Source organism: Podarcis liolepis (genome assembly GCF_965112155.1).
Source record: "Podarcis liolepis genome assembly, chromosome: 6".
Taxonomy (NCBI): Eukaryota; Metazoa; Chordata; class Lepidosauria; order Squamata; family Lacertidae; genus Podarcis; species Podarcis liolepis.
In genome coordinates, this window is record NC_139559.1 from 58687454 (window position 1) to 58700330 (window position 12877).

A 12877-nucleotide genomic window follows, 5' to 3' on the forward strand; every position below is an offset into this window, starting at 1 on the left:
AGAAGGCATTGGAGAGAAAACTGGCCCAAAGGGCAGCCTTAGAGAAGTTTCTGGGGTTGCTTCATGAAAGGTGCAAGCAGGATGACATCAATGTCTAGGGAGCATCTCCTGTGGTTCAGTGCCAATGGGGCAAGTCAGCCTCCTGTCTCCTGCTAAGAGCTATTTTCCCAACATACTGTTAAGAAATGCTAACAAACAACAATAAACCACATTTAGTGGCATATTTTTAAAGAGCATGCTATTAAACTGAAGCAAGCAAATGAATGAATCTGCCAGCTACCCAAGGGGTAAAAATCCCCGCCTCTATCTCATCAAGCCAGGAGCACATTTGTTGACTGATTTATCCATAAATCATCTCAAAAGATGGACTCGGCAGAGCCAAATGTGTCGCGCACAGGTCCCAAAGCAGGCAGCTCAGCTTGTTTATCAATGAAGCAGCATTGCCAACATGATCTTGTTGTGTGTAAGTATTACAGTGTTAGGTTTGCAGATGGTCAGCTGGGCCAAAGACAAGAAGCTGCCAAATATTCAGCCAGGTGCCAGGGATGCTTGCAATCTTACATCCAACATTTGTCTTTTTTAAAAATATACTTTTGTTGTCCAGGACAGTGTTTCTGATGTATACATTAACCCAACTAATAAAACCAGGCTTCTATGGAAAGTGAACCAGTTGCTAAATGGCAACTTGCCTGGGACTAACGTCCACTCACCCCAGCACCTTTGCATATACATCTTACATTTAAAGTCCACACCATTCTCCAAAGAACCCTAGGAACAGCATTTTGTTAAGGGTGCTGGGAATTGTAGCTTTGTGAGGCATAGGCTACAGTTCCCAGGATCCTATACAGTGATACCTCCGGTTGCAGACAGGATCCGTTCTGGAGCTCCGGTCGGATCCCGAGGTTTCCGCAACCGGAGGGACTGCTTATGCGCATGCACTTGCTGCGAAACCCGGGAAAATACTTCTGGGTTTGCCGCATTCGCATCTTGAAGGATACGCAACCGGAGGTGTGTGTATCCAGAAGTACCACTGTACAGAGAAGCAATGTTGGTGTGTGAATGCAACCATTAGGTCTTGGGTACTTGTCTTTTGTCCTAGCTTAGTCCGGCTAAGTTGAAGCATATCTCTCCAACCTCAGCAAAGCTGCAAGATGTCACTGCAGTCAATGCCCCAGTTTATTCACCAGCTTACACATCTTGCCGAACTGATATAAGCAGTATAGATTTACTTTTGGCACATTTTATCTGCTCCCCACAGCACCAGATATCCAAGACACACATACACACAGAGAGAAAGGTCCAAAAACACAAGCCGTTCTCGAAAGGCTGTCTAAACAAAGGCCACCAGACAACAACTTATGCAGCTTAAGCCCACGCTTGCTGCCTAAACATTAGCAAATGCAATCAAAACTCTCGCCTGCTGACAGCCAGCGATAACAATAAAAGTTAGTGCTCAGCACCTGCGGATTAAACTAGCTTGTGTGTGTTTACAGGAACAGGCCTCAAAGCTTCTAACTTCAGAAATGTCAAGCCAGAGAGAAGGAAGAGATAGGGAAAACACTGTGTGGGAGCAGATCTCTTTAAAGAGGGAGGAAAAGCAAGTGCAGAGAGACATACATTTATGTTCACCACAGGTTCAAAGGAGTACCAGCAAAAGACAGCTAGATGTAAAAGAGAATGAGGCAGAACTGGGTCTGTAGTCTTGTAATAGGAAAAGTGAAGAAAGTACATGAAATGAAGCTTCTTTTGACAGATTCCTGTGTTAGCTATTTGGTTTTGAATATGAAACAACTTGCATTCCTGGTTTCCAGAGAGTTAGTGATTCTTTCTTGAAGCAGGGATGGGGAAACTGTGGCCTTTCACATGTGGTTGGACTACAACTCCCACCACCCAGATCACTGATCACACAGACTGGAGCTGCTGGAAGTTGGAGTCTAACAACATCTAGAGAGCTTAAGAGTCTAGATTTTCAGGCAACATAAAGAGAGGTGCACTTACGTTTCAGGAGTCATGTAGGCGTCATCCACAGCATCTGAAAACAAATTTTTGTAATGTAAAGGAAACAATAACTGCAACCACACAGTATGCCAGAGTGAGATTTAGTGATGTAGTGTCCTGGTGGTTCCATTCCTTGATCCTAGCAAGAGTCCCAGAAGAAGTTGAATTCAAACAAGCCTGTTGCAGTGGAGAAGACAACCCAGGCAGTAAATGGACAGGATTGATTCCAGACTTCGAGCTTGTCTACACTTCCATTTGTCCCCAAGGGCATACCTAGGGGTAGGTTAGGTTGACTCCCACCAAGAGCCACCAAGTGATGGGATGCATGTACACAAAAATCATGCCTCTTCTTGTTCAAAGTAGCCCACCCAACCATGTACACACTCCCTCTCGGTCACCAAGACATGCATTTGAGATAAGTGCTCCTTCCTGTTCTTGACTGGAAATTACCTCAATTTCTTGTCAGCATCCACCAGCCATTGCTTTAACAATGCCTAAAATCCAAACAGAGAATGCCTTACCTGGAATGTTCTTCTGGAAGGGACCAAGGTCGACGTTTGGAGGCCTTGGTGGTTTCTTTGGAGGAGGACCAAGTGAAATAATGGAAGGAAGTGGTTTGGGCTTTGGGCTTTTTTCAACCTCATGCCATCTTTCTGTAACAGAGGGAAGAAACCATATTAATGCTTTGGTAGGGAGAATGAACTTCCATGCTGGAATTTTGCAATGGGTGAAACTAGTGCTTTTTTCTTCTTCTAAAAAAAGTGTTTAGAGGTACTCTTTTTCCCCTATTCATATTGAAATACTGCCCCTCAATGAGGTCAAACTTAGGTTCATAAAATGTTTTGTGGTATGTGTACCCCTGCATACCCCCCAGAAAAAAGCACCGAGTGAAACAGACCAAACAAAAAACACGGTGTTCCTTTCTTCAAGTTTTGGCAGATACAGTTGCCCCTTTCCAAATGATGGAATTGACATACATTGACACTTTGGCTGTCGAAATGGGTTCTTGATTGCTTAGGTGCACACACAGCAGATATTGGATTATTATTATTATTTTTCTCAAGTGGGGGAACCGACAACCTGGATGCAAGACACGGCATTCACAAAATTAATTGCTCTTTTGAGAAAGAAAGGAAAAATTTACCCAGCTACAGGGATTCTAACCACAAGCCTGAACTTCCTTCCCACCTGTCAGAGCATGCTTGGCAGAGTTGTAACCCAGTAGGCAAGAGTAATTACAGAGTTTGTCATTCACTGACCTATAGGAGTCCAATAGAGTAGGGCTGTGTAAGTAATAGGCTTCCTGGGGGTCTCTGTGGACCACTTTGCTCTACATGTCAAAGCCATCAGAAAAGGAAACCTGTGCATATTGGCAAATATACTGTTCTGTCACATAGCAACAATTTAAACTGCACTCATGACTAATAGGAAGAGCCCTTTGGCATGGTACAAAGCTGGCAAAGTGCACAGAAAGGTTAGCCAGCATCCTGGAACACACACACACACACACACACACACACACACACACACACCTTATCTGATTAGTCACCTGCAATTCATTGTAAGTTGGCAAAACAGCTGCTGAATGCTAAGTTCCTGTAAGGCAGCTTGTTCCAGTAAAGAAAGAAAAAAGATGTTTTTCGTAGTTGGCATTGGTCCTGGATTTTGTAAAGACAGCATGTCAAACCAGAAGCTTCCTGGCTGGAGGTTTTTTCTTCTTCTTCAATTAGCAAAAAGGCAATGCAAAGATTAGTTTCAGCCTCAATGTTGGACTCCCAAGTACTGGTCTGGCCCAAAACGTCTACTCCAAAGTTACCATGACAGCAGACAAGTGTTAATATTTATAAAGAATGGACATTGATTAGCAGCTAGGTACATTCACTTCAGGAAACTGGTCAAATTGCAGAAATAAAGAATGCATTCAGATTGCCAATTGTTTAACACAGTGCCTGCAAGTACAAGTTGATTATTAGGAGGAAGAAAGAGGTCACTTATCATTGCCCTTATTGTGCAATTATAAGAGGGGCTACTGATTAAAATAACCTAGCAGCATCTCAGTTTATTTTACTGCATACCCTCTCCAGCTGTGAAGATTGATCAAAAATACATTTTAAACATTTCTCCAGAGTTTTTTTTAAACAACACAGCTGGACAAGTACCCTTCTTCATGCCACACCTTCTGAAAAATTAAGCAGCGAGGGTATTTTTTGCTCAAAACAATGTAGGAACTACCCATGTACATTTCATGTTCTGTTCTGAAAGTCTAGGAAGCATATAAAACCTACTCACATTATCCTGAACTGAGTGGCTTTTAGCTAGAAACATCATAGGCAAGTTCTTTAACACAAAAGTATTGTTGCCCACTACTGACTTAGGGCTACAAAATATAGACAGGTAACATGGCTTACCGTTTGAGCATTGCGAGGTCTTGCTTGGCCTGTCTAAGTCATTAGCGTCTTGGGGGGAATCAGCAACTTTAATGGCACCGTGGGCCAGTGTTTCTGAGCTTGCATTTCTTGGTGGAACAGGTGGCGAGACTGTGGGAAATGGAACAGGTTCGACCTGTAGACGAGAAGGGGTGCTTGGTGCAGAAAGCACTACTGCTTGCTCATTTTCAGCTGCTTTTGCTGGAACCTCTGGAGTGACAGCAACGTTCGCAGTTTTGGGCTGGGGAAGAGACGTTGTTCTGTTTGAACGCTGAGGAGGGGTCTCGGACCCCTTTTTGTCACTCTGCAACAAAGCGCTTTCCCAGATGTTCAGAGTATTGCGGAAAGAATTGCTTGCCGGTGCAGTTTCTTGAAGGCAATGATAAGATGCTGGACGTTGCTTTGGTGAATCTTCCACCAGTACAACTCTTGCACAAACTGTCTCCATAATGTCTTTGCTTTTTCTGTCTTCATTCTTCCTGACTTCAGGCAATTCGTGAAGCCGGGCCCTTGGTAGCACAACAGGCTTGATTTGTACTATTTCAGACTTCTGCGATAAATAACTGAAGGGCGCTGTCTTTTGCTCAGGATCTGGAATTTGTCGTCGGCACAATGGTTTGGGTTTAGGATGGGATGCGGGACTGCCATCGGTATTTTGCCGAGGGAGGGTTTCTGCAGGAAGGCTCTTTACAGGCTGGAGCAATGCACTGGAAAAATTGGAATCATTCTGAAATTTTGCTCGAAGTGCTCGGAAGTCTCCAGCTCTTTCCTAAAATAGCCAAGCATACAAGAGACAAACTATCAATCATATTTTTAACAAAGCAGTTCTAAACCAAATTGAAAAAGAACCCAGACTGGTGTAGTACTGGGTGAGATGGTTATGCAATCAAGTCTGGATTCAGGAAAGAGGAGGTTCATGTGAAAAGTATATTCTGATGGGGCCCCTCTGATGTCAGTGGACCTCTTGTAGCTTACCTGATGACAGTGCACAACTAGATACAGAGAGGAATTGGGTTCATCCTCTTTTCACAGTGGGCTGGCCTTATTTAATGTTCCCAAAAGTGCTTGTGGATTGGAATATGACTGCCAGATTATGCACGGTGGATTTTGTGCTGAAGTTGTGCACATAAAATATATAATCCCTATGTTGAAAATGTATGTATTTTATAGGATATGTGTGTACAAAATGCATACAGTTTACATGCAGATTTTTCCATGCCTGCCCCTTTCTTAAGGCTGCAAAAAATGAGACAAACTGACATAGGACTGACTGCTATTGAAAATGACACAAAATAGATTTAGGCATATCTGTCCAATTTGTTGCCAAGCATCTGGTTCCATCATGAAGGGACAGTGTGGGCAATTTAAATGGACCCAGACGCTCCCCCCCCCAAAGAGGAGCACAGGACATTGTGAGTGATGGGCACTGCTGGGGTACTGACAACTTCACAAGGAAGCTGTGTCCGTGGGATGAGATTGGACCAAAGCATAATTTCTAGAATTTGGGGGGTGCTTCATGTCCAGATGCCCATCTCAGGGGCTTAGCATCCCCAGCCAGTGACCAAGGGTGATTTCTCGGAATAGTGGTGACCTCTGACAATGGCCAACCCCTGCTATCCATTAACAATCTGTAATCAATAAAAGCTGTCCCCTTATTTGATGCCAATACTGGTTTCTTGTGCCTTCTTTGTGTGCACGCCCACCCCAATGGTTCCACTGCACCTGGGCCTGGACCAAAGCAGCTCAGGGAAGGGGGAGAAAGACCACCACATTTCTACTCGGCAGATGTGAAGGTGTATTCAGATAACTGACTGAGAACAAATCCTTCCCTCCCCTGCTCCAACTAACCCCCAAGCCCACCCAATACCCCAGACTCTGCAATTAGATCGCATCAGGACACCATTTGCTTGAAGGAAACTTACAGTTGTAGGATATGGGTGAGATTACAATAGCCTTCTCTTCCATATACAAATCTGACAATACAGGATCGTTGTCATCTACAGTGTTTACTCTATAGTGACCCCACCCATATCTAAAATGTCACAGCACACCTTGGGAGCCTCAGAAACTAGGCACTGGATGTCAAATTCCACAGTTCATGAAATGTGGCCATTTCTTACTCGCTCTCTTTTTGGAGCTACCTGTATATTGTGAGCTGCCTTATAAAAATCTGAATGTGCTTGCTCGGCAGGAGGAACAGCAGCCATGCAGATCAGCCTTGTGCACAGAACTGTGCTCGCCTGCAACAGCTTGTTGGATCAGAAAATTAGGTGAAACAAGACAACCTTGGACAGAAGCGCCATTATGCTGAAAAAGAGACACAGATGCCTTTAATGAGAAGGCAACACAGCAGAGCCTTGTCCTGAGATTTTATTGAATTTTGCGTAATTGCATCCAACTTATTAAATACAAAACAGTTTCTCCTGAATAACCCCTTTTAGTCAACGCTATTATTTTCACATTACACAGCATGATGCAAAGCACCTAGGAGATGTTTCAATTGCTCCGATTGTACTGGAGCAGCCAGCTGTATGATACAACTCAGTACTATGCCCAAGCCCAGTCTGGAATGTATATGCAATTAACATTTCCGTAAAGGAAAAGACAGACCAAAACCCCTCTGATCTTCATCCAAAACGTCACACTGAGTTATGACTACAACCAATGGAAGCCAAGGCAAAATAAATGCCATTGTTTCTTCAGCATGGGTGCAATATCTGCAGGCGGACTTTAAGATCTGCTCAAATGCACAGCACTGTTTACGGTGCTTTACTGCAGACCAGGTGCTTCTTTTATTACCGAATTCCTCATCAGAGCTGCAGAGAGAAGCCACCACGAAAAATGAAACCTTTGCCAGGTTGCCACCCCCTAACTAGAGATAAGCGTCTTCTTTTTTTAAAGTAACAATTGCTTTGTGATTTTATTATGCATTAAAAGCACAGCTGAAAACTACAGAGTTGAATCCTGGAGAGCTCTTCCTGTTTCTGAAAGGGCAACACAGGTGCTATTGCTTTCCCAGGCAGTGCATCCAGGAGCTCGCTGGGGTACTTCGCCCCTGAATGCCAGAAGCATTAAGTGCTTGACTGTTTCCATGGAAGCATTTCCATAATGTGGACATATTACCACCGGTAGCAGTTTAAGCTCAAGTTTCCAGTCTCCCTCAGTTCACTATTTTTACTTACAACAAGGACAGATGTTTTTGCTCTGTTCCATTTAATTATTTTAACATTGAAAATGTCCTGTTCTACCCAAGCCCTTGACATTCTCAGTTCATTTGTTCCAACTTATCATTTACCAGTTATTTCTGCCTGGGTGGAGAGTAGCACAGAGAGTAAACTAGGGATTGTGCCAACGCTGAGGCTCAGTTTGCTGAACCCCATGCAGCTGCTGAACCTAACACACATACTCACCCCCCAAAGAAGGCTGCAAACTGTAGTTGCTGCAAATTGTAGCTCTGTGAAGTACAGGTCCCAGAGCAGAGCAGGATGTGCTTTAAAGGTATGGTGTGTACATAACCTGACTCTCAAAGTGTGGTTTGGTTTTTAACACAGAGCCTGCTGATGATGAAAAGGGTGAAATTAGCTGCCAATCTACTATTTGGGCACTACTAAAATCCACTAACCAACATTAACTCATTTCTTCCCCTGTGTTTTCATATTACAGATGAGGGAGGGAGGGAGAACACAATAGGCCTTGAGAAGTCAGGGGGCATCTTGTTTAGCATTAAAGCTGGCTTGCAAAGAAATGGAATGATGAATTCAATAATTGGGGGTGGCTGTGAGGTTGAATGGTGTGCTGTGGTGTGCTCCTAGATCACTTGACCAGCTGTAACCACAACTCACCCAGAAAGAAAGGGAAGAGAGCAGGAAGTAGAAGCTATTAACAGGGCTAAAGGTAAAGGGACCCCTGACCATTAGGTCCAGTGGCGGACGACTCTGGGGTTGCAGCGCTCATCTCGCTTTACTGGCCAAGGGAGCCGGCGTACAGCTTCCGGGTCATGTGGCCAGCATGACTAAGCCACTTCTGGAGAACCAGAGCAGCGCACGGAAATGCCGTTTACCTTCCCGCTGGAGCGGTACCTATTTATCTACTTGCACTTTGACGTGCTTTCGAACTGCTAGGGTGGCAGGAGCAGGGACCGAGCAACGGGAGCTCACCCCGTCGCGGGGATTCGAACTGCCGACCTTCTGATCGGCAAGTCCTAGGCTTTGTGGTTTAACCCACAGCGCCACCCGCGTCCCTCTTATTAACAGGGCTACCAACATTTAGAAAGCCAAGTGCTTAAGTCAAGTTTGCAGCTCACCACTCAGCAGGGATGCCAACTTGAATAAAATTGGGGGAGGGAAGCCCCACCCGGCATAACCTATCAAAATATGTGGCACATGCATACTATTTGAATGCCAATGCCCATCAATGGGGGGGGGCACCAAAGGGACCATGGCCCCTAGAAGTTGGCTCCCATGCGACCTAGGCTATGCCACTCAGGCAGATCACTGTCCCCGGTTTACATGTAAGAGGGGAAAAGTCTGTACAGCAATAAACTTGCCACTTCAGCTCTAAAAGGCATGAAGGACTCATTGCTGGGTTTGTATGTTCTGGAATGAGTTCCCAGATTATTTATTACATTTTAATCTCATTTTTCCTGTTAACAATGTAACTTTAATGAGCATAAAATGTGATGGTCGTATGCACGGAAATAAAATAGAGGTTTGCATTAGGCAGCATCTAGGAAATGCGGAAGGAGACACTAGAGATTTCTGTTCCAGCTAAGTGATGACTAATCCCTGGGGCACCTGAGAACTCAGCTTCTCAACAGACAATAGAGCCTGCAGCAGCAGGAGCTCATCTTAGCTCAGTGACCTGGAGCAAGCAAGTTACTTGTATAGGATTTCTCTCTGGGAGCAGAGAAAGGAAAGTTAAGGTCTTTAGGAAGACTGGACTGTATTGCTAGTTTAAGAGCAATGTGTTACTTTGTATTTTGCAATGTTAGTTTTGTAACTGGTTTAAGACTGCAGAAAAACTCTTTGAAACTTGGGGTGGAGAGCATTAATTTTGACTCTGCACAATCAAGGATGCAGATCAGGGATTCCATTTGCAACAACTCTTCACACATCCTTCCAAAGAGGCCTAGGCAGCATGCACCTCACCCCCACCCCCACCCCCACCCCTGCCTGCCCAGGTCTATATTATGCTCAATATGCAACCCTGTGAGGTAGGTGAGATTTGCTCAAGTTTGCTCAGTGAGCTTCATGGTGGGATGAGCATACCAGATACTATTTGGAAGATACAAATCAGCTTCCCCAGTTTTTGTTTTTTTAAAAATACTTTGCACAAGACTGTAATCAGCCAGTTCCACAAAGCGCCATTTACAGGAATCTCTTATGCTTCCTATTTATGGAACTGATTGGCTTTGTAAATCTCAACAGGAACATTCTGCAGATATCATTTGTTTACTCAAGACAGTACTCTGACCCCCAGCAGCCACAATTGCTGGAATTTTGCCACATGCTCCAGGTACCATCAATCAAGTTTGATGACATCCAGAAAGTATAAACTCAGGCAAGTTTTCCTGCAAATCCACCCACAGTTTCTCAAAAGACTAAAAGGCCAAAATGGAAAGAGGTTCGCCAGGTAGTTTCATAGCCAAATCAAAGACACTAGAACGACTTTGGGAGGGAGAAGAGAAGAGTGTATCAGGGCTGTTAGTTTAGCAGTACAAACCTAGGCATATTTATCCAGCAGTAAATCCCACTGTGTTCAGTGTACTTCTCAGTGAGTATATTAAGGATTGCAGCCCAAACTCATTAAATAAGAAAAGGACTATGGTGTTTACAAATGGTTCAATGGTTACAAAGAATCATTAAAAGTTATGTTCTGCTCCCCCTCCCCCCAAAAGGGTTTAAAAGGAGGCATCCAGAAATAAGGATGGGGGGGAAAGTTCAATTTAGACACATTTAAAGCCAGATTTATCAAACTCATAGTTTCTGAAGCTGAAACCCAGCCACCCTTTGAAATTCACGCTCTTCTGAAGGTTACAACGCAGTGTGTTGTAGTGGTTAAGAGCGGTAGTCACGTAATCTGGGTAACCGGGTTCGCGTCTCCGCTCCTCCACCTGCAGCTGCTGGATGACCTTGGGCCAGTCACACTTCTTTGAAGTCTCTCAGCCCCACTCACCTCACAGAGTGTTTGTTGTGGGGGAGGAAGGGAAAGGAGAATGTTAGCCGCTTTGAGACTCCTGAAGGGGAGTGAAAGGCGGGATATCAAATCCAAACTCTTCTTCTTCTTCTTCTTCTCCAACCAACCAATGCTTACAAAAATGCATATGATAAGGGGAAAGGGTGCATAAAAATGAATTACATTACCAATCACATTTTAGCACACTAAAATGCATATTAGGAGAAATTGCTTGCAAATATGTGTGCATTAGTCAAAACTGCGCACAAAGTGCACTTACTAGGAAAAATGTGTACTAAAATGCGGAAGAATTTCCATGAGGATTTTAAAATAAATAAACAAATTGCAAACTGCTGCAGAAACATGGAGATTGGAAAAACAAGAAACAGAACTAAAACCGAAAGGAGGGAGACTGAGCTCCTGCAGTGCAGAGCTGTGCAGAAGAAAGAGTTCAACAGGTATAGTTTCTCTCTATGTGTCAGTCAGTCTCTATCTTTTACACACACACACACACACACACACACACACACACACACAAACACTACCGAAAGGGGCAACCCCATGCTGTGCTCGGCCACCCTTTTATAAGCACTTCAGGTAGTCTCAGGCATGAGAGGACCATGACCTTTCATCAATAAAACATCCTGCACTTTGTGCACCCCATGTTTCCCTGAGAAGGATAAGGTTTCAACCCTAACACTAGAAAGTAAAGAGGTGCGTTTGTGGCCAGGTTAAGGCACTGATTGGGAACCTCCAGTGGTTCCCGGACTACAACTCCCATCAAACCTGACCCACAGGCTATGCTGGCTGGGGCTGATGGCAACTAAGGACCACAGATGTCCCCCTGCCTTGGTTTTTAACCCTGAACATTCCCATATCATTATAGCACAACCGTGGTATCTCTTTTCTCTGGACAGAGTGGGGTGGAATTTAGCTCCACAAGACCAGCACAACGAGTTTCCAGCAAAAGTAATAATAGGGAGCTAAATCCCAAAAGCATTTATGCCTCCCTATCAGGTAACCTCCCCCAGCGTTGAACCGGCTCCCTGGTCTTTGCAGTGATCCACATAGAGCTACACACCATGTTACAATATAAGCTAAAGAAAAACTGTTTGAACAGCAAACAGAGGCAATGCCCCAGAAAGACACATAAAAAAGCAGCAGAGCAGCATTTGTAGTTACCATTTCCATGTTTTCTCTTGCTTTCATACCTCCTTCTGACATGGCTCAGTGTTGCAGCCCATTTTTGAGCTTGTGAGTAGTCTGCTCCCAGAGCAGAGGAGTTTAAGGAACTTCCTTCCTGGCAGCTCAGAGTAATCCTGCAGCAAGAGCCAGTGGGCTTAAGGTGGAGCAAATGCAGAAGGATCACACCTGGGCTGAAGGACTTGGCTCCTCCCTAACCCAACCCACTGTGTGTGTGTGTGTGTGTGTGTGTGTGTGTGAGAGAGAGAGAGAGAGAGAGAGAGAGAGAGAGAGAGAAGGCAGACTTGCTTCACCTGCAAACAGATCTCCCCTTTTGTTGCACAAGAACCAGGCATGCCCATGGAGGAAGTGTCCGTCTTTGGAGAACTGTTAGTGTAGCAAAGGTATGCTACTGTCATCGTGGGTTGCGGCTGCACGGCCTTGAATTTTGAGGGAAAGGCTGTACAGAGCAGGCAGTGCATTTCGGAACAGAGATCACACTATACACACAGCTGCTAGTAAACTAGTGTTGCACTCACATAGCCCAGATTCTGTGACTAAATAAATTATGCCAATAATTTGGGTGTCGTTTGGGATATATTTCTCTCTGTGGAGATGCAAGAAATCAAACTAAACACTCACACAAAATTCAGGTGCAGCTTCTCTGAAATGGGGGAGGGGGCATGGGCTACTTTCATGTGGGCCTCAGTTCCAAAGTCTATCAAGTGTCTCCTCACTTACATGTCCCCGCCTTGATGTAGCCATAGATTTTTTTTTTGTTGGACCGATGCCAGCACCAGTGACCCTCCCCATGTTGAGAAAAGATGGCTGGGAGACAGAAATGTTCAGGAAGAGAGGTCTTCGTACTTTGAGGGGGAAAGGCCAGAGAAGTCATTGTAAGACATTAAAGAGATACAAAATAAATTAAATAAAAAACCCTAATTATAGCCACTGGGGATACAAAGTAAGGAGAGAAGAGAGGAAATCAGTTAGATGAAAAAGAAGTAATGATAAAAAGGGAAAGGTGTGAAAGAAGCAAGCAATTTGAGCAGGGAAATAGGGTACAAACCTATCCTTAACATAATTCAACAGGTATA

At 44.4% G+C, this 12877-nt stretch overlaps 2 protein-coding genes across 6 annotated transcripts in view; one reads left to right on the plus strand and one right to left on the minus strand.

The window, feature by feature from the left end:
• Positions 1–6632, plus strand: part of PRKAA2 (protein kinase AMP-activated catalytic subunit alpha 2) — a 66419-nt gene extending 59787 nt beyond the window's left edge. Inside the window, exon 10 of the mRNA XM_083510342.1 lies at positions 6616–6632. The gene's annotated coding sequence lies outside the window, so the exon portion shown is untranslated. The remainder of the gene's footprint in view (positions 1–6615) is intronic.
• FYB2 (FYN binding protein 2) overlaps positions 1–11945 on the minus strand; it is a 39433-nt gene extending 27488 nt beyond the window's left edge. For 2 of the 5 annotated variants that reach the window (XR_014527732.1, XM_083510291.1), the window contains exons 1-4: positions 11781–11937; positions 4407–5193; positions 2520–2651; positions 1999–2032 (exon numbers count right to left, since the gene is read on the minus strand). Coding sequence is in view for 4 of the 5 variants with exons in the window: in XM_083510291.1 (XP_083366417.1) it covers positions 1999–2032; positions 2520–2651; positions 4407–5193; positions 11781–11822 (995 nt within the window). In the remaining variant the exon portion in view is untranslated. Of the gene's footprint in view, positions 1–1998; positions 2033–2519; positions 2652–4406; positions 5194–11780 lie in introns of all 5 variants that reach the window. The other 3 variants (XM_083510293.1, XM_083510292.1, XM_083510290.1) reach the window with 3 other exon arrangements.
• Between the last annotated feature and the right edge of the window lie 932 nt (positions 11946–12877).